The sequence below is a fragment of the Amblyomma mixtum genome, chromosome 6 (genome assembly GCF_055824585.1).
Source record: "Amblyomma mixtum isolate Tamu chromosome 6, ASM5582458v1, whole genome shotgun sequence".
Lineage (NCBI taxonomy): Eukaryota > Metazoa > Arthropoda > Arachnida > Ixodida > Ixodidae > Amblyomma > Amblyomma mixtum.
In genome coordinates this window covers 51,579,924-51,604,127 of record NC_143017.1, presented here as the reverse complement: position 1 = coordinate 51,604,127, position 24,204 = coordinate 51,579,924, and the positions used below count along the sequence as shown (strand labels likewise).

Here is a 24,204-nt window from a genome sequence, read left to right as displayed (position 1 = left end):
AGGCACCTTGCCGCTCCGGTGCCAATGCACGCTTCCCTTGCTTCCCTGCGTGGCATTTCTGAAACGCCACGCTCATGACGTGACGGTCGCAGTTTGTGCGGTGAAGCCTCCTCATGTGTGATGCCACTTGAGAAGAATCTCCAGCACACTACCGCGTCACACATTGCAAGGAAGCCGCAGTGACCTTTACCACTATGGAGTAGTTCTGCTTCTGATCGACATTGTGTGAGCGAATGAAGGCATTCAATGGAACTGCTAAAAGTCATCTACGTCATGCAGTTATTGTCTTAAAAGGAGATGACCATTATTCCCCAGGTTTTCACCAAATAAATTTTACTTTCCTGTGAATGGTGTTTGGCTACTTTGGAGGACTAATTAGAGATTCACATAATTTGCACATTTTTTTTTTTCATTTCTGTGAAGTCCGGATAAGGATGTTTTACAGTAATGCAGTGATAATAATGAAGACTTAGCATTGCGCGCTCTGCGGCCGCTACTGCGATCCACAGTTGTGCATAGCAGATTGCCCCGAGGTTGCCAGATGGCGCCAGATGCTGGCCAGCTGTGCGCACGCCTTTCGCATGGGGACCAATCACCACGTGCGCACTGGCGGAGCACTGCTGTGGCCACTGTAGCGCCACTGGTAGAAACAACTGAACTCAAGAACGAAGAGGCAAATTCCCTTCAAAGCAGGCCCTTCAGTCAATGGTGACGACTGACTGCCATGATGTCATGATTAATCTCATTGCACCTGCTAGCATGTATCCTAGAGGGCTGGCAGGTGCAAGGTGAAACCACGGATTAACCATAATGTCATGACAATCGGTCGGTCCCATTGGATGGAGGGCCTCTCTTGAGGGGCATTTTCCCTTCATCCTCGAGTTGTAACCAATCTGGTGACAGGTGCACGCAACAGATGGCAGCACCTGCCAAGCCTGCAGCTTCCACTTTGCATGCCCAGTTGGCGCCTCGTGGAAACGGATCGTGCCTGTGTTGCGCATGTGCGTTTGTTTTCAATCAGTTTTCTAGGTAGCATACAAACTTTCGTGCACTCTGCAGAGGATGCTGCATCTTGCAAAGAAGGCGGACCACAAGTGGCGATCTATATGTTTATTATCTATGTTGATAATGTACTGATGTGTGTGTTAATGAAAGCGCATCTGAATAATTATGGGCATTTGTTTCTCTTTAATTACGCTGCAAGATGTGCTTACTGCTTTTTTGTATTAAATACGCACTGATGCTATGTTCTTGTAAAGGGGATGGGAGCTGGTCAAGGTGCACAAAAACAGCTTTTTCTCCCACCTCCTCATGTGCAACACATGGGAATAAACCTAAACTCAAACGTCTTCTGCACCCCTCCACAGAAAAGAATGCACAACATATATAAACCATGGTGTTTCTACCATATTTTGATCAGGATTTCAGATGACTGTTTTTATTGCGAGCACAGTTCTATTTAAAGCAAAGTGAAAACAAGGAAAAGAAGCCAGAAAGAAAGGAAGGAGTTCTTAATGAAGGCCATGCACCAACTAGTCCAGCAAGAAATACTGCTAAGAAATGAATAATGGTTCAAAGAAAACAAAGACTCTTACGACATGTCAATGGTGACGCCATCTTTCAGCCAGGTGAGGTTGGGGCGTGGATTCCCGTTGGCCGCGCAGTCAAGGGTCACGTTGCTCCCCTTCACCGCCACAGTGCTTTTCGGTGCTGCCACGAACGTCGGCGCCGATATCTTGTTCACATCATCTGTGCACCAAACAACAGCCAGTAACTGAGCTGTCCTTGTTACGGTTAAGCAAGCTCGTAGCCAAGGCTCCCAACACGCTTTCTTGCCAGTAAGGCTGCAACAACAGTACCAACTATACTCGCCTTTCACGTGGCGCCCAAAGCCAGTAGTGGAGCGTTGCTAGGTGCTTGATGTTCAAAACATGTGCGCGCATTTTTTCAAAGTACAGCAAAGCATCGTACTACGAGGGGGTACCCAAAAGAAACCGGACTTATTTTTGTTTGAACTTATTTGTTCACATTTTAAGCACAGACCTTCAATATCCTTCAAAGTATTCCCCACCTGCAATGATACGCTTGTCGAATCTTTCATTACATTTTTCAAAACATTGTTTAAATTCATCTTTTGTGATGCTTGACAGTGCCTCCGTCGTTTTTTTCTTCACCTCAGCAACATCAGTGAAACGCTTTCTATTCAGCTATTTTTTCATTCTAGGAAACAAAGAAAGTAGCACGGGGCAAGGTCGGGAGAGTATGAGGGTTGAGGAACAGGGGTCATGCCATTTTTGGCCCAAAATTGTCGTAGAGACAGGGCTGTGTGAGCAGGGGCATTGCCATGATGGAAAAACCAGTCACCCGACTGCCACAAATCTGGCCGCTTCCACCGCACACTGTTGCCCAATCTTTTCAAAACATCCAAGTAGAAAGCCTGGCTAACTGTCTGACCCTGCGGAACAAATTCTCAATAGACAACTTCTCTCACGTCGAAAAAACGAATCAGCATTGTTTTGAGGTTTGGTTTCACCTGACGAGCTTTCTTGAGGCGAGGTGAATTTGATGTTTTCCATTGGCATGATTGTTGCTTTGATTCAGGATTCGATTCAGGAACACTTCAGCTGTTCCCATAGCATCGTCCTTGTACGTCTTTCTTAATATTTCAAGAGTTTCCATTCAACTTTTTCCGAGCAAAAATCAGAATTTCACCGGCGCACGCTGTTCACGAAAATCAGCCATTGCAAAAACGACATTCACACAAAACAGTCGTCACTCAAAAACTTTGCCTAAACTAGTCTGACCTCCTTCAACGACGGCACTGGGCTTACTGACTCTGGAATGTTAGTTCTATGCACTGCTAGTGCCAAAACGCGGTACCACAGAAGATTTGCCACCCAAAAAATTTAGTCCGGTTTCTTTTGGGTACCCCCTCGTATATTGTTCCTTACATAGTTTTCAGCATTTTGGCTCAATTTCTCCTTATATCTTCACCAATTAATTCAAAATAACTCAGTCTGAAGTTTAGCATCATTGTGTCTATGAACAAAAAAATGTTTAAGCTATCACTGAGTAAATCGTTAAACTTAGTGAAGGCTCGCCATGTGCCCCTCCTCCCTTTTGTGCTCGCTTCATTCGCGGTTTGTCGTCTCTGATGCGAGCGCCCTTGAGCCATCCAGTGGTAGCGCCGCTAACTTGAGTAGAGCCACTGGAAAATTTTTCCAGTGAATTGTGATGCACGCAATGCCCCTGGTGTATGGCATGTTATGGCATGTATGGCATGTTGGTGTATGGCATTGGCATGTCTACCAATGCGATGCAGCTCTACATGTGTTTCATGGAAAGCATCCCATAAACAGCTGTCGCTGTGAAAAGTCCTGTGTGCTCACTGAGATGGCAAAAAAAACTACTTCAATTTCGTTCCTGCAACATTCCTGCATCTCACATCACCTGGGATGCACTGCACGTAGCAACACCTTGTTCTGTGTTTCCACCAAAGTAGGACTACCATCCTGACAAAGGCACGATAACGATGTGCAGGGTTTTCTCACTCATTTTTTGCATACGTACCGTACGAGAGTCCAACGAAGAGGTTCCCCGCGGACGAGACGCGGTTCCGGTCGGCGTTCTGGGCGCTGCACTGGTAGGCGCCTTCATCGGTGGTCTGCACGGCGTCCAGCTCGAGTGCGCCACTGGGCAGCACCAGCATGCGCGACGGGTCCAGCCGCAGCGTCTGCTGGTCTTTGAGCCACACCACGTCGGCCGGGGGCAGTGCAAAGGCCGAGCATGGGAAGTACGCCGTCTGGCCCGGGAACAGCCGCAGGTCGCGGGGCTGCTCGTCGAACCGCGGAAGCGCTGCAAACAGGTGGGCATGCGAGAGTGCCAACAGCTGATTATGGCCGAGGTATACATACATACCTTTCGAGCAAAAGAGCCCCTCAGCGACCAACAAAGGCAGAAAAGCACCTCACCAGCTGGTCCCGGAGACCACAGCTTGATTCAGTCACCAAATCAACAAACTATATAGCAGCTTCACACAGTGCGCCCTTTCCAAGTTAGAAGACAGTAGCCATGCCCCTATAGTTAGCGAGCCGAATAAACTATTCCATGCGAGTCTGAGAAGAGCTGAGAACTCTTCTTCATTCTGCTGCGTCACAGCTCCAGCTGTATACAATGCCCAATTAAATACAAGAGCACTTCCTTTCATCAAAAGTTAGAGGAAAGTGTATTTCGCCACTGCCCTCAGCAAACTGGACACTTCTGCAGCCCGTAGTGGAAGGTTCCTTGAACTAAAGTTCTGACTTTACAAGTGCGGCACGCAGACCTGTGGAAGCGCAAAATTTAGGACAGTTGCTGGCAATTTTGCCTACTTTGTGGAACAACGAGGGATTGAGACATAATGATCGTGACATAGGTGAGAGGCTTACCGGCCACTTGCAGCTTAGCCGAGCGGCTGAGCATGGTGCCGACATTGGGTATGGAGGCCACGCACTGGTAGACTCCTTCGTCAGGACGCTCGGCCCTCGTGTGGTGGACACTCCGGAAGTAGAGTGACCCATTGTACAGGATCGACCTGCCACAAGGGGGAATACTCCGGAGGTGAGCGGACCGATATGTGGGCCAATGCGCGAAACTAAAGAAGCCTCCTCAATCTAAAGAGAGAAGAAGCTAAGAAGCCAAGGCAGATATTTAGCAACAAAACTATCCATACTGAACCCATCCCCCGATTTTCTTGGTACTGATGGCCAATGGTTTATTTATATTTAGTTCAAAGCCTCAGTTTGTAGCGGCAGGCGTAAGCACAAGCCTTGTTTGTTGGACGTAATGCATTTCTTATTTCCATTACCACCTTTCGTTTTTTTTGTCGTACTTTCTGTTAAACATTTTCCCATCATGTACAGTGCCCACAAAAGTTTTTGGGACCCGAAAATTACATCAAAGCTTTACTTCTGGGAAGTCATAGGATGCAGCCTCAAACTTACTGTTGTACTCCATACTTTCCTGCACGACTTGCACAATGCACATACTTCTCAATAGAGGGTTTTAGCCGCACTGCACGGTAAGTATGTTTACTATGGCAACTGCTACCGTACGGCAAATGTGGCTGAGCAAGCCTGGCAATGGTAGCAACAGCAACATGTTCCCGTATTTGTTGTATGGCTGCCCAGCTAGCCTAAATCTGTCCTCTACGTAGTGAAAAAGTTGAGGTTTTTCGTTATTTCTGTGTTCTGAAATCTTTCGTGAGTGCCTGTACGACTTTGCCTTCTCGAAATGGTGTCGTATTGAAGCCGACTGCCTATAAGCTATGTTGCTGGGTAACATATCTCTGCCCGGACACGGAGTGAATCCCCTAAAGTCTAACCTCCCAAGATAAAATTTATCTTCAGAAGGATATGAGATAACCTGACATGATGAGATTTCGACTGCATGCTCCAGCCAGAAAATCTACAGATTCAACACAAACACAACAAAAACTGCAGACTCTAGACAAACACAAACAGTTATTTTGTTTAAAACTCAATCAGCACTCTTAGGACTATCCTGCTCAATGTCGCATGTTCAAAATTTTTCCCCCCTTTTCTGCGGGCTATTGTTTTATTTCTCCCTTAATTGCATTCACCCACCTCCGGGGGTCGTTGACGAGGTGCAGTAGCGTTCCCTCCCACTTCCAGGAGACTGTGGGCCTGGGCTCGCCGGCCGCCGAGCAGTTGAGCAGCGCCGGACCGTCCTTGGCGGCGACCGTATCCGAGGGCTCCTCCAGGAACCGCAGCTCGGCGAAGCTCACCCCGGCACCTGCGAGGAACAAAGCGATGCCAAGTGAATGCATGCCACGGGTTCACGCAGTCGACAAAAGGAAAAAGTTTCATCTCCATCACCATTATTTACAGCCGATAGAGTCCACTAATTAAGGTAGTACATCAAAAAAAAAATCATTCTGACACCGGAGGCTCCGCGGCGAGGCGCACGATGCGACGTCATGCCAAATGGCTCGGCGAGCGTGCGGTATATCTCGTCAAACTTGCTTTTGAAAGCGAGATACCTCTGATGAAGAGAGAGAGAGAGGAACTATAAAGCCAGTAAGTGTGCTTATATTTTCTTGCCGGTTATGCAAGCAGGATGGTCTCTGTAAGCTTATTTCCGCGCTGAAAATTTTAACTGTTAGCTGGCATATTGTCCTGCCTTACTTTGTCTCTGCGCAGCCCTGTTTAGGCATGCTATATAGAACCTAGCTCTGTAACAAACCCACAAAACTGCTACATATCAGAAAACTTTTTGACAGAAAGGGTGGTCCATATCCCAGTCAAAAAAAAACCATTGGAACCAATTGGACATTCCAAATGGAACCCAGTGGACATTCCCATTGGTTCCAATTGGATTTCCCAATTGGAACCAATTGGTTCCAGTGGTGTTTTGGACACCCGACCAATTGGACCCAACTGGACTAGCCAATTGGACCCATTAGGCCAGGCAGTTATTTCACCCAGAAAATATTCACAAAATATGTTATGTTCATTGAGAGAGGTAGCTAAATGTTTGTGAATAATATGCTCTAGAATCTTGGACAAATATTTCTACAACTGAACATATTATAATATGTAAAAGGAAAACTCATTTATGAGGACTGCAGGGAGATGCCGTGCCTAGTGCCAATCAACATTGTTCTACGGAATTGAGATTAACATGTTTTTATGGAAATCAACGTCAACAGGCACAAATACATCACACGCAAGCAACGTTCAGGCACTAGTAGCATATATTAGCTCAATATGTACATCCAGAGGACATACTTCTGCTCCAACTTATATACCCCATTTGTGAGGCTCTCATGCTGGGGCCAGTGGCGCTTGCCCACTGAGCGCAGTTATTTAATTTAATTTCAGCTGCAGTGGTGGTGCAGATGATGAGTACAATTTAGTAGGTTAAGCTGCTGATAGCTCTTATTATAGGAACCATATTGGTTCTACCTTGTTTGTCAAAAATGCAAACATTCATTGGAAAAATTAGGTGCAGTTGGGCGGTCCAATTGAATGTAATGGGTAAGACCAATTGGGCCCACCAATTGGAAACCCAAATGGTCCAATTGGATAGTCTAATTGGACCATCCAATAGACGATATGCGAAATTGCTTGGCGATCTGGCAACACCGCGCCCACAACTTCCGGTTTCCATCTTGGCGCGTCGAGCTCATCGAGCTGGTGCATCGTTTGCTATGCGTACTTTCTTCTTGCGAGTGGAATTTCAACAGGCAAGCTTCAGCTGCTGCGTTGTTTTCACAGCTGATTTTTGACTAAATGTAGGTGCTTTCAATAAGCTCCAGCTTACTCCTACCGCGTCCTCAGCTTCGCTTGAAGTCTGGTGCTGATGATCGCTATAATCGGCACTCGAAAGTGGGTTGGAAAGTCGAACCATGACTGTGTGCTGTTGTCGTTTTAATGCTCGCATTAAAGCACCAGTTCAAGCATCATGCATTATCATGGCTATTTTATTCCCAGGTGGACGTGAATTCATCTGGTAGGGTAGCGAGCGGTTATTTTGCGGTGAGTGCGCACGTGTGTTGACAAACTTCTGTGATAGTGCGAACTTTCGTTCGCGCCGACGACAGGAGCTTCGTGCATTGCAGTATAATCACACAAGATCCTCGACCAGCTGCGTAATTAGATTCCTTTACTGTAATGTGCAATGCGCATCTGCGGTTTTCAACGTCACCGTTTCAGAGCCCGGCGTCAGTTGATTTTCGCCGCAATTCGTTGAAACCGCGTCTTGCTTAAGACGCAGTTGAAGCGAGTATTGCGATGTTGTCAATCGATATTACCAAGAGGAAAGTGGGCATATATAATTCAAAATGTAAGCAAAGACGCAGTTTTTTTGTTTTTTTTTCAGATAAGCACTGAGCTACCGCGGCGGCTTGATTAGAGAAAGAGCGTACAGCTGTAGGTGCCTGCACGGACTCGATACGCTGGTCAAGTTGTGTGTGTAGGGGCGAAATTAGCATGTTCGGTTGCTTCCGAAACTTAATTAGCTTACTCCCGAACTTAGACAAATGGCTTTGTTGCGAAGCAAGCTGTTGAAGCTTGCCACAACGATAATAAAATCTGATGGCCTGAAGCGTTTTCAGAACACTGTTGCACGAACTTTCTAGCTTAGAAATGCGTCCCTCCTTCATAATAAAGTAGCTATATTATTCGCTTCTTTTTTTTAGATTTTCGTCGCCGCAGATATGGAAGGTATAGGAATCCTCAAGAAATAAAGCATTCGCACCTCAGTTTTTATACGTAGGGTGTATTGCTTCACAAAGACTCCTTAACGCGCATAACATATGCGTATGGTCCAGAGAGTTTGCTCGCCCTTCTAAAACTAATTGAACGCGGGAAAAACTTAACTGAACACGTAGCAAACTAAGCAGTAATCGGCATATGGTTCTTCGAGTGAACTTATTTCGCCACGGCACGAGCGACTGGCCCGCTCAACAAAATTACCTTCTCTGTTACGTTGTTAAGTATGCGTCTATATATATTCACGCCCGACCGGGGAGTTGATAAATGCACGAAATCGGCTTCTAATTTTGATCAGAGACAACAAAGGCTGTGGTCCTTATCTTAATTTAAACGCAAATCACCTCGAGAGATTTGTCAAAAATCAGCGCAGAAAGCGAAAGCTGCGCACTGATCCGCGTGCTGACACATGATACCTCGCATGGCGTTTTGTGTTACTAAAACGTTGGGACGGAGTAAAAAAATAGAAAAGCTGGAACGCACCTAGTTCTGGCATGCATCGTAGTGTCTTTTCACAGTGGAGAGGGTAGCGCAACACTGCATCGGCATTTTACTTTTCAAACGAAGCGCAGCCGTTTTAACCCAACGCTGGGCAGCGGTTTCGTTTTCTGTACCGTGCCAACATGGAGGACTTAGTTCTCGGAGCGTCGAGAGATGGTGCTGCGCATTTCGCATATCGTCTATTGGAACACCATTCCAATTGGAACCAGTTGGAAACTCAACTAGTCCAATTGCAACCATTTGGAACCAGTTGGAAATCCAATTGGTTCCGATGGTTTTTTTTTACTGGGATGCATACGCTCTCGCGGGAATGCTAGCTCTGCACAGTTTCCATATAGGTAACCTGGTGGCATTAAACTGAGGAGCAGAATCCAAGAAGTTGTTTGTATATGAGTAACAGTCTGTGATTAATTGGCAATGAACAGACAGGCTTCAAGAGATGTCCCATGGTTCACTGTATTGTTTTCAGCATTATATTGCATGTTAGAAAGCCACCATTTTATGTCAGCTCTGCAGCACTCGACAGATGTTTCAACAGTTACATCACTGAGAAAGCTGAGCAACTGGATGGTTGGGGACGCATTATTAGAAAACCAGTGGTTTGCTGGTGATAATGAGATTTGAACCCACGCCCGTCCTCATACGAGGTGGGCGCGCCCGTGATTAAGTTATCCTTCCCTCAGTTTCGAATTTTCCCCAATGCTGAAGAATATAGTTTTGCTTTGTTCTTATTCTTCGTCTTGCTGCTCAGCGTACACAACACACTGCTCGCTATAAATCTGTTAAGAATTAAATCCGCATCAGCTGGAAAGCTGCCTGCCTCCGCCCTACGCACACGTCTTCGTTCGACTGCGGTACAGCGATAGCGCGACGTATGCAGTGAGGTCGTTTCCGTAGCGACTGCCATTCGCGCACGAGCCCGCACGTGGTAGAGACTGCGGCAGTGACGGCCGAGAAGTCAGGACAGCGTGAGGCCCTCGGCGGAGAAAACGCCCCGCAATGAAAGCTGCACGCCGATGCTCCGACTGCACCAAGGGTGCGTCGCTCCCGAGGTGCGAGGAAATCGCACAAGGCCGTGACTAACAGACGGCGCACGCCGCCAGCGCGGCCAGCTGCACGTACAGCGCGTGCACTGCCGGATGCTGGCAGCTGACGTGGCCCGCGATGTGCATGCATGGTTGCGAGCGTGTCCGCGAAGAAGCAACAGCGCGCGTCGTGCACGTGTCTGGCGCGTCTTGCATACGCGAAGAATAAGTGGAGCTCAGCTGACCGACCGGAGCGCGCAGGCCATGTGGCAAGTGCGCGCAGCTGTCCTTCATGAAAGCCGCTTCACAAAAACACGGGGCGCACGTGAGCGTGCTGCACGAAATAAACTCGCCAGCGAGAGACAAAAAAAATATAAGAGAGAGAGGAGAATAAGTGCACTCAGCGTAGCCGGATGCACCGGCGAGGATCGCTCTGAATCACCTGCCTTCCACACTTCTCGGCACGCCGCTGGCTGATTACACCTCACGCAAGGAAGTGCGATGATGTTTTATCTCTAATCTCGGCCACCGGCAAGAGGCGAGAGCCGAGACGCTTCGCCCGGCTGCTGCGGCGCTCCTCGGCACGGTGGGCCCTGATGAGGTGGGCGTGGCAGAGAAAATCTGCACGCAGGTGACGCGCGTGCTCCTCAACGTCAGCCGAGCAGAGGTGCGCCGACAAAGAGCGATGCAAATTCGTCCATGCATGAGGCGCACGTGCGCGCACGCTCAGAGCTTTTGAAACGAAAAGCTTCACTAGGCTCGTCAACACCGGGTCTGGCGTGCGCCGTGATCAATTTTAGCCACATCTGCGCGTGCGCGAGTTCGTCACGTCACTGGAGAGGCGCACGTGGTCGGCGGAGCCGCCGCCGAACGCGGCTCCGTCGGTCGACCTTCGCCGTCGTTCGCGCGCGCTGCGCGTGTTTACCGAGTATGCATCGGCGCGCGCTCGGCTTCACGCTCACCGAAGCTTTTCGCTGATATGCAGGCTTAACCTAAGCTAAGCCATAGCCAATTTTTTCTCTGGCGTTGATGCGTCCGCTGCAGCCTTGGACTGACACTACCCGGCAAGATGTGCACTCCATTACTTAATCGAAAGCATTCTTATCGCCACCGCGCGCCAGCGCTAGCATGCAGTGATCGAAAATAAGGCTCCTTCCTGAATTCAACACTGCCTCTCCTGTGCCGATCGACACTAATCCCAACAAACACAAAACCTCCTCAAAATCTCCCAAAAATGACCCATCGGGACATTTGGAATCTCCCCAGGAGGTGCTCATTTTTCCCGAACACATCTAAAAAACGTCCCCACAACTAGCGATGTCCAAAAAGTTGTGCGTCCCATGGAAAGCCCTAAAAGGTTAATGCTCGATTTCTCGGCTCTGGTTCAATAAAATTATTCCTCATTTTTCGTGCAGCCTGCAGGCATCCAAGCGCACATATGTGCCAAATTTCAGGTGCATACTTACGTTACAGGTGGTGTAATCCACCTTTCCACTCGTCTGAATGCGTGCTGGCTCGGCCGTTCTGTACTTATCCGTTTACGTGAAATGTCCTAGCATTTTGCACACAAAGGAAATATGAACTCAAAAAGTCACCCGATTTGGCTCATATAAGAGCAAATAGCAGCGCCATACAGAAGTAATTTCAATTTACTAGGTGTGCTCTTAGCACGAATTGCATCCTGTCGTCCATGCCGGCGACCGCACCATACACCACCACAATCAAAATGCATTCATGTTTCAGTCAAAGAAAAACAATACAGACCGAATTGAAAGTCCGTGCCGAAAAACTTACGTTCAACGGCGCAAATTTAAATGAATACAAACAGCAGACGCAAACGTATGCACCATTTAATACACAGTGTACATAACACTACGGTGCCATGCATATGATGGCCACTTTTTTCTCCAGCCCTGAGAAATCTGCAATATGAAGCAAGTAAAACAGAATACAGGCTGAAAGTTGATGCACCTTAAACGAGCATTCTAAGGGCTTCAAAAGCAGATATGCACATGCAAAAGCAAACGTATGTAAAGAGCAACTTCGGTGACAAAAGAAAAGACGAGATGGGCGTACGCTGCAGACACGCAGTTTCAGGTCACGGATTTTCTTCAAGTTGAAACCCCCCTCACGCTTAGAGACTCGAGGCAAGCTTCAGCGACGTGTTATCAAAACAGAAAAAAAAAATATTAGTTCTACTAGGCGAAAATAAAAAAATGCGAAAAGGGCCTGCAGTATGCTTAAATAAATAAATTAAATTAATAATTAAAATAAACCAACATACCTTGACGACGTTGCCTACGGAAACCCAGGGATGAAATACAAGGCTGCAACAGCTGAAACCATAAATTAAACGCAGGCTTCTGTCCTGCGCCTTCTCACAGCACAGCGAGCGCTCAAACTACGCGTTACACCCTCGTAACGATCCTGGGAGTTTTATTTTCTTGCGACTAAGTGTGGGGATAAGACTGCTTGGAGCCAGGCGGGAAGGTGAACGTGCTCAGGTACGTGCGATGGCGCGCTGCATCCATGGTGCGGCAGACCGCGCATGCGGCACAGTCCAGCGTGGGAGTCGAGATCAAGGCACGATTAATCGAGTGGGAGAGAGTCAATATAACCACGCGAACACTGCACAAACTATACCGCTGCGGCAGGATGGCTGCGCGGTGGCGAAGTTGGTAGAGCAGGCTAATCCATGGGCACTCGCAGAAAGAGAGTGGTGGGTCTCGGAAGGTCCTTCCCGCCTCAGACCGTAGTAGACGGCCACGCTGCCACCACCAACGTGCTGCAGTCGTCGGAGGCGCTGAGGAATGCAGGGTGCGTGCGAGGAGTCACCTATTGCCACGAACTCCGCTGCCACGAACGCCGCCTCGAACAGCGGCATCAGTAGGGCCGTGGAGCTGCGCAAAGGACTTGCGATGCGCAGCCGCGGCATCAGTTCCAAAAGGAATGGTGTGGGCACGCCGAGGTGCGCGGGAAAACTTCCGTGAATCCGTAGCTACGAAGTCCACGACAGCCCAGTTGGCGCAGTGACGAGAGCAAGAACTGCCGCGCGCTGGGGCTTGTGCTCGAACATCTGGGGCAGCGCGAATAAGCGTGCGCAAAATGGCGTCCGTCCAGCGAGGAAGCCGGGCGAGCGACGGGAGGCCATTACCGCACTTCTGCTAGACAGCGGCGCAGCGAGGAGTGCCGATAGTCGGAGACGCCTGGAGGGACCACCACACAATTTTGAAGTTGGGCGCAAGCTGGGAAAACGCTAGAAGACGGGAAAGATGTTGACCGCCGCTGCCGGCGGCGCGATGAAAATGCAGACCGCCGCCGCCTGCCTCCAGCATGGAGCCGACGGCCCACGTGCGAGAAACGCATGCACCGAGAGAGATGCGGGGTTAACCGCTTCCTTCGGCTGTTCGAATGAAACTGCCGTTTCATCTCTCAAAACGACGAGTGCAAGAGCAAAACCTTCTCTCCCCGCAGCTTGTGGCGCGAAGGAGAGAGAAAAGAGAGCGCGAGCAGTCGATTTTTATTTCTTGTTGAAAATCATTGGTCCCAAAACGTTATGCCCAGTTACATTTCTGGGACGAAAATGCATTAACTCGTTTTTGTTGCTGCTTAACACTCCAGAAAAAACGTTTCTAGACCTTTAGTGGGAGCACTGCCTTTTTGCTTGTGTTTCTAAGTCGTGCCTCTATGGTCTGGAAACGTTTGATAAACGTTGTACTGGGACTGGGACATTCCATCCTTTTTTGGAGTTTCTGAGGAGGTTTTGTGTTTGTTGGGATGCAAGAGGTGCGGGGCAAAGCAACTCAGCAGTTTTTTCCTTCCTCCATGCAACTCAGCGATGCCTATCGCAACACCCTATACCATAGGCATGCAGCGTTGGGTTCAGGAAGGAGCCTTATCTGCGAGCACTGCGAGCCTCCACAAGAAGACCACTGGAGGCGATGCTGTATTCGGCGCTTCGTATGAACAAAAATACTCCAAATAAATCACGATTTAATGACTGATTTGAAGCTCTTGGCAGCACTGCATAAAATTGGCGTATTATTCAAACAAACGCGCGAAGCGCCAAAGCGATCGACCATCGCCGCTGCTTTTATCTTTGGTTTCAGCTGCCAATAAAGTCCGGAATTAAGGCTCATGAGAGAAGCTCCCATTTAACCTGGAAAGCGATGCGCCGCTGCAGTGCAGAGCAGATTGTGCATCAGGCACCCACGTAAGCCTCGGCATCACCGCGCAACGTCTACCAAGAGCGAGACCTGCGCGCCGCGCGGTGCGCGACGCTCCGCGTCTGTAGGTTTGCGGCCCCACGACAAAGGGGAAAAGAAACGATGATAGAAACATTTTATAGACGAATCACTCTCATCTTTCGACATCAGTTGGGGTACAGCGAAAAAAAAGAAAGACATATGCTCTCAGGCTTCTTGCTTTCATATCGGGGCCAAAAAGCGATAGCAATTAGCCGTGCTGACTTTCTGCTAGTGACGCAAAACTATCGATAGTCTATCAGTAGTAGTACTATCGGTAATATTTTTTTACAGTATCGATAGCTTAAAAAAACACTATCGACACTATCGATAGTCAATTTACCAATAGTTTTGCATCAGTATACATTCCGCTCACACTAAAGGAGTGCCCCTTCCAACGGCTCCACGAGACACGCGTACCTAGATAAAATGACCTCAGTTATCACGAAAGTTTATACATTTTCCGCACTGCGTTGGCTGACATGCAGCCGTGCCTGAGAATTCGGCGGATCCGAAGAGACTACAGACCATGTTCTTTGCCAGCGCCACTATCACAGCTAGGAGAGGCGGTCTGCATATACCCAAACGGGAGCATTTATGGGCGACCGACCTATGTCTCATCAATTATGCTTCCTATGAAATACATTCAATATCAGCAGAATTAAAATACTCACATTTCGTTTTTCAATTAATGTAGTTTTTAAAATTAACAAAGAAATCGTTTTCACTGTTCTTTCTTTTCCTTTTTACCATTGCAGAGCGGATCGGATGTTTTAAACTCAGCACGAGGCCCATACTGGCCCCTAACCGCATTACTGCTGCTGTTGTTGTTGCAGGTATACCGGCGACGTTGCAGCACACCACTTCCCGATCAATAGCAGGTACGGCAGCGGTTCGATCGTCGAACGTGCGGTGCGTAGCGGAGCGGGAAGGCTACAGCACGCGGGAAGGGACGGCATATCTGGGTCACAGCCGTTCGTCTTCTTTAAGCACGACGAAGACGGGGTCCCGCTGCCCGACCCGGTGCGGAAAGAGAGAGAGAGAGAGAAAAAAAAAGTAAACAAACAGGGGCGACGAAGAAGCGCACTGAGCTCCGCCAAGGCCTTCTCCATCGAGGCTCCCGCCGCATCGTGCGCAGGGGACAACGGACGCAAGTGGGGTTCATCGACCAGCCGAGAAGGACGCGAAACTTGATCCGCTTAGTTCGATAAATTCCCGTCACCGGAGAAACACACGTTGCGGCATGTGCGCAAAAACCGACTGAAATTGGCGTGCACAGACATCGGAAGGAAACCGGCCCGGTACCCACGTTCTCCATTGCTGATGTCGCCCTCGTTTATATATGCAGCAGCTCGTTCAGCAGGTAACGCCCGGAGAAAAATCAGAACAGTCCTGTCAGCTGCCGAAACGGGGATGCGGTGTCTCTTGTGCTTCTCAAGAAAGCGGCCGTTATCCGAAAGTTACACACCTCGCAAACACGTACCGTCTCGTACGAATTTATGCCTCGGCTCCCGCTCTGATGCCCAACGTCCAACGCTAGCTGTACATAAGCACTGCCACCATCACCCAATGTACAACTATAGCTGTGCCATGAAACGTTCCGTTTTCTGTAGTGTTAAGCGTCATTGCGACTTCACCGATATATACCGTGCACAGGGCAGGGGTGGATTTAACCTGGCAAGTAACACGGGGTAACTTCTTTCAAGAGAGGCATGGAGTGGAACCCTACGGGCTTCCTGATTTCTCCTCGCTGTAGTTTTCACGAGGGGCAGCTCCACAATGCTACATGTAGCCAGCTATAGCATTGAGACAAGGACAGCCGCATTAGCCGCGTTGAATACCACATATATCCACCCCTGCACAAAGCTAGGGTATCAATTAAGTGCTACATCAAAGGAGACGAAGTGCTCGTGTTCTTAATCGCAGAATAAAACACATTCCTTTATATGTTCCATTCGCTCGAGGGAAGATGGGTTCCCGATACGTAAAGAATCACGAGGTGATGATGATGATTTGTTAACCAGTCCCTTTGTAATCGGGGGGACACGACTTGTGCCGGCCGATAAAGAACGAAAATACCCTCCCGCGCACGCACGCATATGCTCTCCCTGTCAACCCCAAATGGAAAGGGAATGAACCAGGACAGCGGCTGAACGCGCTGCAAGCGTCGTACAACGGGAACCAGAATCGAAAACCGGATAACAGTCGCAGTGGACAGCATGTGGAGCGCTACAGCGACGAAATGCTGGGCTTCAAAAGCCGCCGCCCACATCGCCAATGAAAACTCCGGGCACGGCTCAGCGGGTCTCCACAATGGAGTGAGTCGGCCTCGGGCAAACATCATCGAGCGCCGCCACCGGCAGTGCCACCCAAGCAGTCCATAACTGCGCCACAAAGGAGGCCACATGCAGGGGCCCAATCAACGAACGACGTGTCATTTCACGGAGGCTGCGGATAGACCGTGTCCCGCAACCGGCCCAGCGTCACGCTTCTATTCGCCGGGCCTTCCGTTAAAAGAGCGGAGATAATGGACTCCTAAGGGCGACTTTCGGCCAGACATCGGTGAGTCATCGGCCTTACACAGTGCCTTCTTTGTCGCCGCAGCGGGACGTCCACGTGTCAACACCGCCGTCCGCGGCTCAGCGAGGGACGAGAGGCACACATCAATTGGTCGACAACCGGCGGCCCACTCGGCGAACAAGAGGCGGTCCGCGCACGCCCCCAAGTAATCCACGCGGACGGCTGCCCTTCAATCAGACCCCGGCATTGGGGACAGAGAGCTCGTCGGGGGACGGAACAACTAATAACGAACGGGGATCAGCGAGACAGATCTACAATAAGGCTGCTCCCGTGCACCACGGGAGACATTTGCGCGCAGCTATATAGGGCCCCAGAAGGCAGAGAAGGAGGGAAAGGGAGCGCAGACGACGATTCTGAGCAGACGAGGAAGCCGCTCCATGCCTGATCTCGGCGGCCCTCCGAAGGGAACTACTGAAAGTGCTTTTCACCACCACCACCGAAGTGAACAACGCGCTGCAGCTTTCTCTCGCGGCTACATATCTCCGACAGACCGGCAGGGCCATCCAGCCGGCAAGAGCGAGCCCCAGTGCGGCATTCAGCTTGCGCGCGAATCTGCAGCGGCGAAACCGCCAGTCGCCCCGAGTAAACAAGGGGGGAAAACAAACTGTAGCCTCCCTTTTCGCCGAAAGCAACGGCGAACAGGAAGAGGCTCGTCCAGGAGTAGGGGGCGCGCCCCGCAGCCCCAGCGGTTTCCTCTTTACGGGCTCTTCCTGCGCCGCCGCGTGTGCCCAGCCTTTCTGGGAAAGGAGACCGTCACGACAGGGAAGAGCGCCGTACGAGAGCCGGGAGAGGGAGAGGATAGGAAGAAGTTACGCGGATGTAGACGGAGAACTGCCGAAGGCCTGATCCGCCTTGGTAGAATCAGTCACGGCGGTCCCCGTCGCCTCGAATATTCTTTCTTCCCGCACAGCCAAGCTGAGCGAGCGAGCGTGCACCGCGACAGTCAGGGCGCGAAGAAGACAAACACTGGGCTTCTTCGATTAACCGCGCTCGGGCAGCCCACTGACGGCCCGCAAGTTCGTCTCTGACAGGAAAACGCATCATGGTCACGTGGGCTGGCGGCCACCGGAACCAGCCGGTCGGCAATCACGGCGGCAAGCATGGCGCGGATCACGGAGGGCAGATGCTCTCTCTAGCTTCGCGTTCTGCGTCTCATTGCTACGCACGCGTACGGTAGAAACAGGCTGCTTGGTATCGAAAACAACGACTTGCAGTTATTGAGGGCTGCGTGCCGCAGACTGCAGAACATGCAGCTGATCAAGCTCGCACTCGGCAACGACAACGCGAGCGTGTGCCTTCGGTGCACTGTGTAAGCTTCAAGAAATCCTCAAAAGCATGCGATGAGCAATCGCAATCTAACGTGTTTCAGTCGACACCTCATAGGACGGAAAAACTGCCCGTGCGTTGTTTATCAAACGACAAGCCGTACTCTCGGATTATTGCGTGTTTGCTTACTACGCAGTAAGTATACTGGTATGACCGCCGACGATCGACCCTGGTGGACTCTGCTGTGGTCGTTGCGATTTCTACGCTCGTAACCTGCTTCCTGTAAGCTGTAAGCAGAAAAGAATCGGGATACGTTCGTTCAACTGCAGTCTGTCGGCCGCCGGCTTTTGCTGCGGGCAAGGAACGCATAATCTCGGCAAAATTTGCGCTTATCATCTTGTTGAACGTCCACCTAGAACAAGCGGGTGCACTGTATAAATTTAGCTGCGTATCGTTTCTGTAATAATACAGCTTTATAGCAGAGAACTGGCACTGAAATGAAAGGCGCTACAATAAAGCCCTGCGTGTCGGCGCCTCATGTTCCGCGTGTGTTTGCATGACGATCAGCGCTAGAGCTCATTTTATCTATTTTTTTAAAATGAGCCCAACGCGAGGAGGTGCATGCCTGCGGTACTTCTAAGATATTTTGAGCATATGTGGCAGAAGGCCCGAGCATGAAGCTGTACAACAGTTGGTGACGACAGAATCAGCACTTGGTCGGCGCGACAATTCTGTGTGGCCACATATATGCCCGCAGAGATGTCTCGAGCAATGTGCTCGTGAGGGCTTTTAATAAAGTACGTGTTTCAGTCAAGCGTTTTTCAAAGCATATCCACTTTTGCACTGCGCCAAACGCAATGAAGACCATACGCTCCCGTATCGCGCTCAACCTACACTTCGTCAAACACGGTCAGCACATGCATATATATATGCGCGCGTCTGAACGCGTACTCGGAACTGGAATCCGGCTGCTCTCGTGAAAGGCCTCTAACACCATCGCAATATCCGCCGGGCGCACGAAATTAACAGCCGAAATATTTTGTGAATCAGAAGTATGCGATCGTAATATGGAGCGAGCAATTGTGCTTTCGAGGTGGTGAGACGATCGAAATATGATCGCGCATACGCACGCAAAACATATCAATAAACAGCGAGAACTACCGCAGAAGGTGTCATTGCAGGCGACACAGTCGATATGCACCGTGGCCTAGTCGAAACAAGCGCCTGCATCGCGCAAAACATCGCATGAAGAACCGCGGTCCTTCTAGTCCTTATAAAAATGGCCGCGCGAGCTTCCCGCTACCGTACACCTCTCTGTCGTCTGCTAGCTGCCCGAGCGCTGCCAGCACAAAATCGTCCTGGCGAGTCTGGCCGCCGGCTGGCAGCCCGAAACCGCCCAGCCAGAGAAAAACGAACGCGTTCCGGGCAGCCACCGGAAGTGGGCGGAGCAACCCGAGAAAATCGAGCGCGCTCGGGCAGCCCGCAAGCAACCCGCGGGCTGCCAGAGGCGGATAATCGAAGAAGCCCACTGCCGCAGCGGCGAGTCGGCGAACAAGGGCGCACCTGCGTCGACAGCGGAGAGAGCGGAGGGAAGTGTCTGCATCTCTCCAGGGAGACTGCAGCTGGAGGCAGCTTAGCGTGCAGCGTGCATGGCGGAAAACCGAGGGCCCATCCTCTCGCGCCGCACAAGGTTTGTCTTTCTTCTTCGCGGGCCCCGTGCGCGGGAAGAAGGGGGAGCACACTGTTTCTCAGCTGCCGCACCGTATGCACAGGTGCCAGAGTCTCCACGAGTTCCGTGCAACGCTGCTGCTGCTGCCGCCCAGGGCGCGGTCAAGTGATAAGACGCGGCCATGCAAGCGAGTTTCATCGGAGCCGAAGAACTGCCTCGGAGCCCTGCAGTGCTTTGCTATGCTAGCAGGGACAAGTCACAAGGGACGCCTGTAAAGCAAAGTCCCGATGAGCATGATGCCCGTCAGAGTACAAAAGTGATCGGCTATCACGCTTTCGAAAACCTGGCTCGTAGAAATGGAGCCGAGGGAAATTCATACCAAACTCGAAACTGCCAGCACGACAGCAGAGGCGGTGGGAAAGAGACGGAAACAGCTAAAAGGACGAACAAAATGTCAGGGAATAACAGCAGGGGACAGGACAGAAGAAAAGGTCACACACTCCTGCACTGGCTAACAACGAAGTGCGTAGTTTTTGATGCGGATGCAGACGTTGCCATTCACCTCGGTCCTGCTGTGGGCACTTGAATACATTGCAGCTAAGACGCGGAGCTGTCCAACTCGTCCAAGGCATAAATGGCCACGATGTAAACAAATGTCAACAGCTGTCAGTGGTGTTTCTTTTATGCTCCTCTTCTTGTCATTGTCACACCCAATAATTCCGGACAAAAGCATTTTTGAACGTGAAAGAGTTTATGCGCACCGATTTTTCATACATTGTAGGGTTTCGCTATAACAATCAATATATCCGCAGTTCTCCTGTCGGCAGGGTTGAATTTTTTTGCTAATGTTCTTGCTATCATCAAAAGCGTTCCCCATTGTTTTTGTTTGTTTTTGTTTTGTTTTTTTGCTATCGTCAAAAGCGCTCCCCATTGGTTTTCTATGCCAGACTTAAAATGCTCGATACGAGCGGTGGAAACACTATAAAAGAAAGATTTTGTTACATATCGGAAGAATCATCCATTACCTTCAATATTCGTGTACCAGTACCATACAGTTCCCAATATTCGAAATTTTTGTTCAGGAATATTGGACATGAGTGCCCCAGAACCAACCAGCTTGCAAGTTCGCCATACTGCACGTAACTGTGCAGCTCGCCATCTTCAATGTCATCCCCCCCCCCCCCTCCCTCTCCAGCGTCGTGCCCCGACGCACCGCAGCTCTCGTCTCGAGAGAGCGGGCCGTGCATGCTTCGACGCGGAGGGTCCCTCCAGTGGAACGCGGCCCTGACGGCAAACATACGGGGATGCAGGTAGTGGGCCGCACTTCAATCTACTAGTTGCGTGCAGCATACGCATGGGCCCGAAGCCACCAGACCTAGACGGCCTAATCCTTGCAGCAAACCCACGGAGGATAACTGCAGGCGCAGATTTAATCGTATGCGTCCCTCTTTCCTGGGCAAACATTTAACCGGACGGAACCGAGCCCGGTTAACTTAGCCGCCTTCCGCCTATTTGCTCTCTCTCTCCCTCACGAATCTTATCAGGTTAACAGGGGTCGAGGGCTCACCTTCGAAGAAGGCAGCTGTTGCGCGCCAGCTAGGCTGCTCAAAATGCGCGTACGCTAGTACTTTCGAGGGATGATTGAAGGCTACGGCGACTAACCTATACCACCGCATCAACTACCACGGAGAAATGTTAGAACATACTGGGGAAATGGCGGGCACAGAATGACAGAGAAGTTAAATAGCACGCCAGACAACGCTTCGCATATGACGAGAAACGTAAACATACAGTGGTTAAATACCGCGACCTGCAATCCGTTTCACGTGGATTCCTCATAGGGGCTGCTCGCGAAATTCACTTCATATGCTTGAGCGGAATTAGAAATGGTAAGTGCCTTGCGAACACTGAATTAAGGCAACCAAAAAATCGATGCACAGAGAAGGACAAGCCATAGCGCTAAAAAGGATATTCTACACATGAAAACATGTTGAGCGAGAAATAAAGCACTTTTATGCCATCGACTTCGGCCACATTGCTGCCGCGACCAAAAGAAACAGACATATAACATATATTTGTAATAATCGTCGATTTTGGGCGAGAAGGCGTCGAGCTCGCCCTGAAACGTTCAGAATGCGAGAATAAAGAAAGGGAAGAAAGACGGACCTGCTCCGGTCTCCCACTGCACGCATTTTTGCGCTAAGCAGCCAGGACGGGGCATTCCTCGGAGAGGGACCGAGTGTGGGATTGTTAATGAAACCAGACTTGGCCGGGAGGGGGTCCCTGCCTATAGGCAGCGTCTCGCACACTGACGCACTTCGTCCTGCACGCACACGGCGCTCGGCGCTGCGCAGCACTCTACACCACAGGTCACCGCTCCGCTAAGGCTGAGGGGGAAGCGTCGCGGTGGGGGTGGCGGCGGATGGCTTCTGCGGCGCATCGTCGTCGACTTTGACGAGGCTGTGCACTGTATTCTGTTGGATTGCTTACGAAATGCACTTACGCCACACCCATCCACACCCTTTACGTTATAATGAAGTAGGGTATGGCGACGAAGTTCTCCATGCAACTCCTCGACTCGAGAGAATCGAAGTTCAGCCGAAGAACGGCGGGCTGGGTAAGCAAGGACGAGAAACACGAAATCGGACGCCAAATGATGAATAAAGAGGTTGGCACATATAGGAGAAGACACCTGCGATCGCCTTTCAACACACACGAAGACTGTTGGCCTGACAGCCTCGCTTAGGGCGCAAGGGTACACCATAGCGCAGACACGTATCCAGATGGAGGGAAGGGAGACTCCCCATCCCCCCTGAAAAAAAAAAAAAAAATGGCTATGTGCCTGCTGTCGAGCTAGAATGAAACGAGTATTTCGTGTCTCTTCGTTCGCATGCGATTCATAGTTCGAAGTGAGGGCCTGTCCTTTATAAAAATGGTCTGTAGACTTTCTACAGAATCAGGACCTCAATTGCGTTCATATAGAGGAAAGTGCACTAAAAGTGTATGGCCACAAATCTATGGAAGCTCTAAAGACTCTTAAGGATTTGTTTTGTCTATACAATCGTCTATAGAATTTGTCTCTACAGAAAGTCTATATACACAGTATTGACAAACGTTTACGGAATGTCATAGACTGCAGAAATATTTGTAAGGGGTAGAAGAGGAGAAGGCAGTGAAGAACCGAATATGAGCGGAGGCTCTTCTTCTTGGTCGACACCCGAACCGCATGTGGGGGAGGGAAAGAGAGGAAGAATTACGTGCAACTCCGAAGTGAACCATGCTCAGTACAGGCGTTGTCATGGGCCGACTGGATACGCTTCAATGTCGGCCTCGGGTAAAGACACGTAAAATGTCCCCGCTGTTTAAATTAATGTTATAACGTTTCACTCAGACCAGATAATGCATGAAGCTCATGCGTGTTACAGCGTACACAGAAATCTCTTTAAGAGCGCGACTCTCGTCCCGGCATGAGAGATTCCTGGGCACTTCACTGACCGAGCTCCACGCCCTGTTCCGGATACAACGCCGATGTCGATGGTGTTTGCCGCAGCTAGCTTTTTACAGGCCTCTCCACAAGCCAAAGCTTCGATCGCGTGAAAAACAATCAGCAAAAGCTCAAGTGGGGCTAAACAAGAACGGATAGGGGTTCCGAGCAATTCTTCTTAATTTCTCTTTTCATCATCTCCGGTGAGAAAGAGGCTGCGGCCCAGTGGCCACGGCAATCGAAAGCGGAAAGAAGCCGCCCAGTGTGAGCGGACGGATGGCGATAATGTTTGCTTCCGCCGTGAAGCTCCCATTTTTGTACCAAGCGGCTGTGCGATAAAAAACAAAGCAAACAAAACAAGTAGCAAACAGGCTTCCCAAAGGGGGCGAACGACAGTGTTACATTGGATGTCGTCATACACTACCACCTCTTTCCGGTCGCCTTCTTCGCGCCACTACTCCTTTGCTGTGTGCTTTATCCTAATATAAAAGACCTGCCTGTCCTTGGTCCAGATATACTCCTGCGTCCGCACCCTGCGTTCCTACTTCTGTGCACTTCCCTGCAAGCTGGAGGCGTCCAAGCGGAGATGGGATCCGTCGAAGTATAGGGAGCACCATTATGCTACCATGCAGTGCATTCTTCTTGAGGCCCTCCAAAGCTCAGTGCGTAGCCATAGGTATTCTATCTCCATCCGGGACTCTCTGAGGGCACAAGGCCAACACTCCGTCGCGCAGCTAGAGGCCTCGACCCCGGCACCGCTGCAGCGAGCCAAGGGTACTATAAAGTGCGGTGACACGGAGGCCGAATCGAAAGGAGCGAGCTGCGACAGCCTCGTCTCGAGGCAGCCTCGAAGCGTTCATTTCCTGCTCACTATACGACACGCCCGCAGAGCACACCAGTGGGTAAGCCAAGAGGCCAGTGTCCGGGGTCTGGAAAGCGCTACGTCCCACTCGGCCCGACATTCGCAAGAGGAAACCGCCAACCAGAAAAAAAAAAAAAATACCCCCGTCCACTGTCCGCGAACATAAAGACAAAGTAAAGCACCTCAGGACAAAGCCCTTAGGAACAGGAAAAAGCAGCACTTAGTGCATGTGTTCCTGCCCGGTGTGTACGTATGTGTGTGTGTCTGTGTGTGCTTGCGTACGCGCGCACACACTCTTTG

General features: G+C 50.3%; 1 protein-coding gene across 5 annotated transcripts in view; it reads right to left on the bottom strand.

The window, feature by feature from the left end:
* Positions 1-24,204, bottom strand: part of fra (neogenin protein frazzled) — a 504,200-nt gene that overhangs the window by 42,109 nt on the left and 437,887 nt on the right. For all 5 annotated transcript variants that reach the window (XM_089547899.1, XM_089547903.1, XM_089547901.1 and 2 more), the window contains exons 2-5: positions 5,625-5,793; positions 4,428-4,573; positions 3,571-3,855; positions 1,596-1,749 (exon numbers count right to left, since the gene is read on the bottom strand). In XM_089547899.1, coding sequence (XP_089404025.1) covers positions 1,596-1,749; positions 3,571-3,855; positions 4,428-4,573; positions 5,625-5,793 — 754 coding nt within the window. The remainder of the gene's footprint in view (positions 1-1,595; positions 1,750-3,570; positions 3,856-4,427; positions 4,574-5,624; positions 5,794-24,204) is intronic.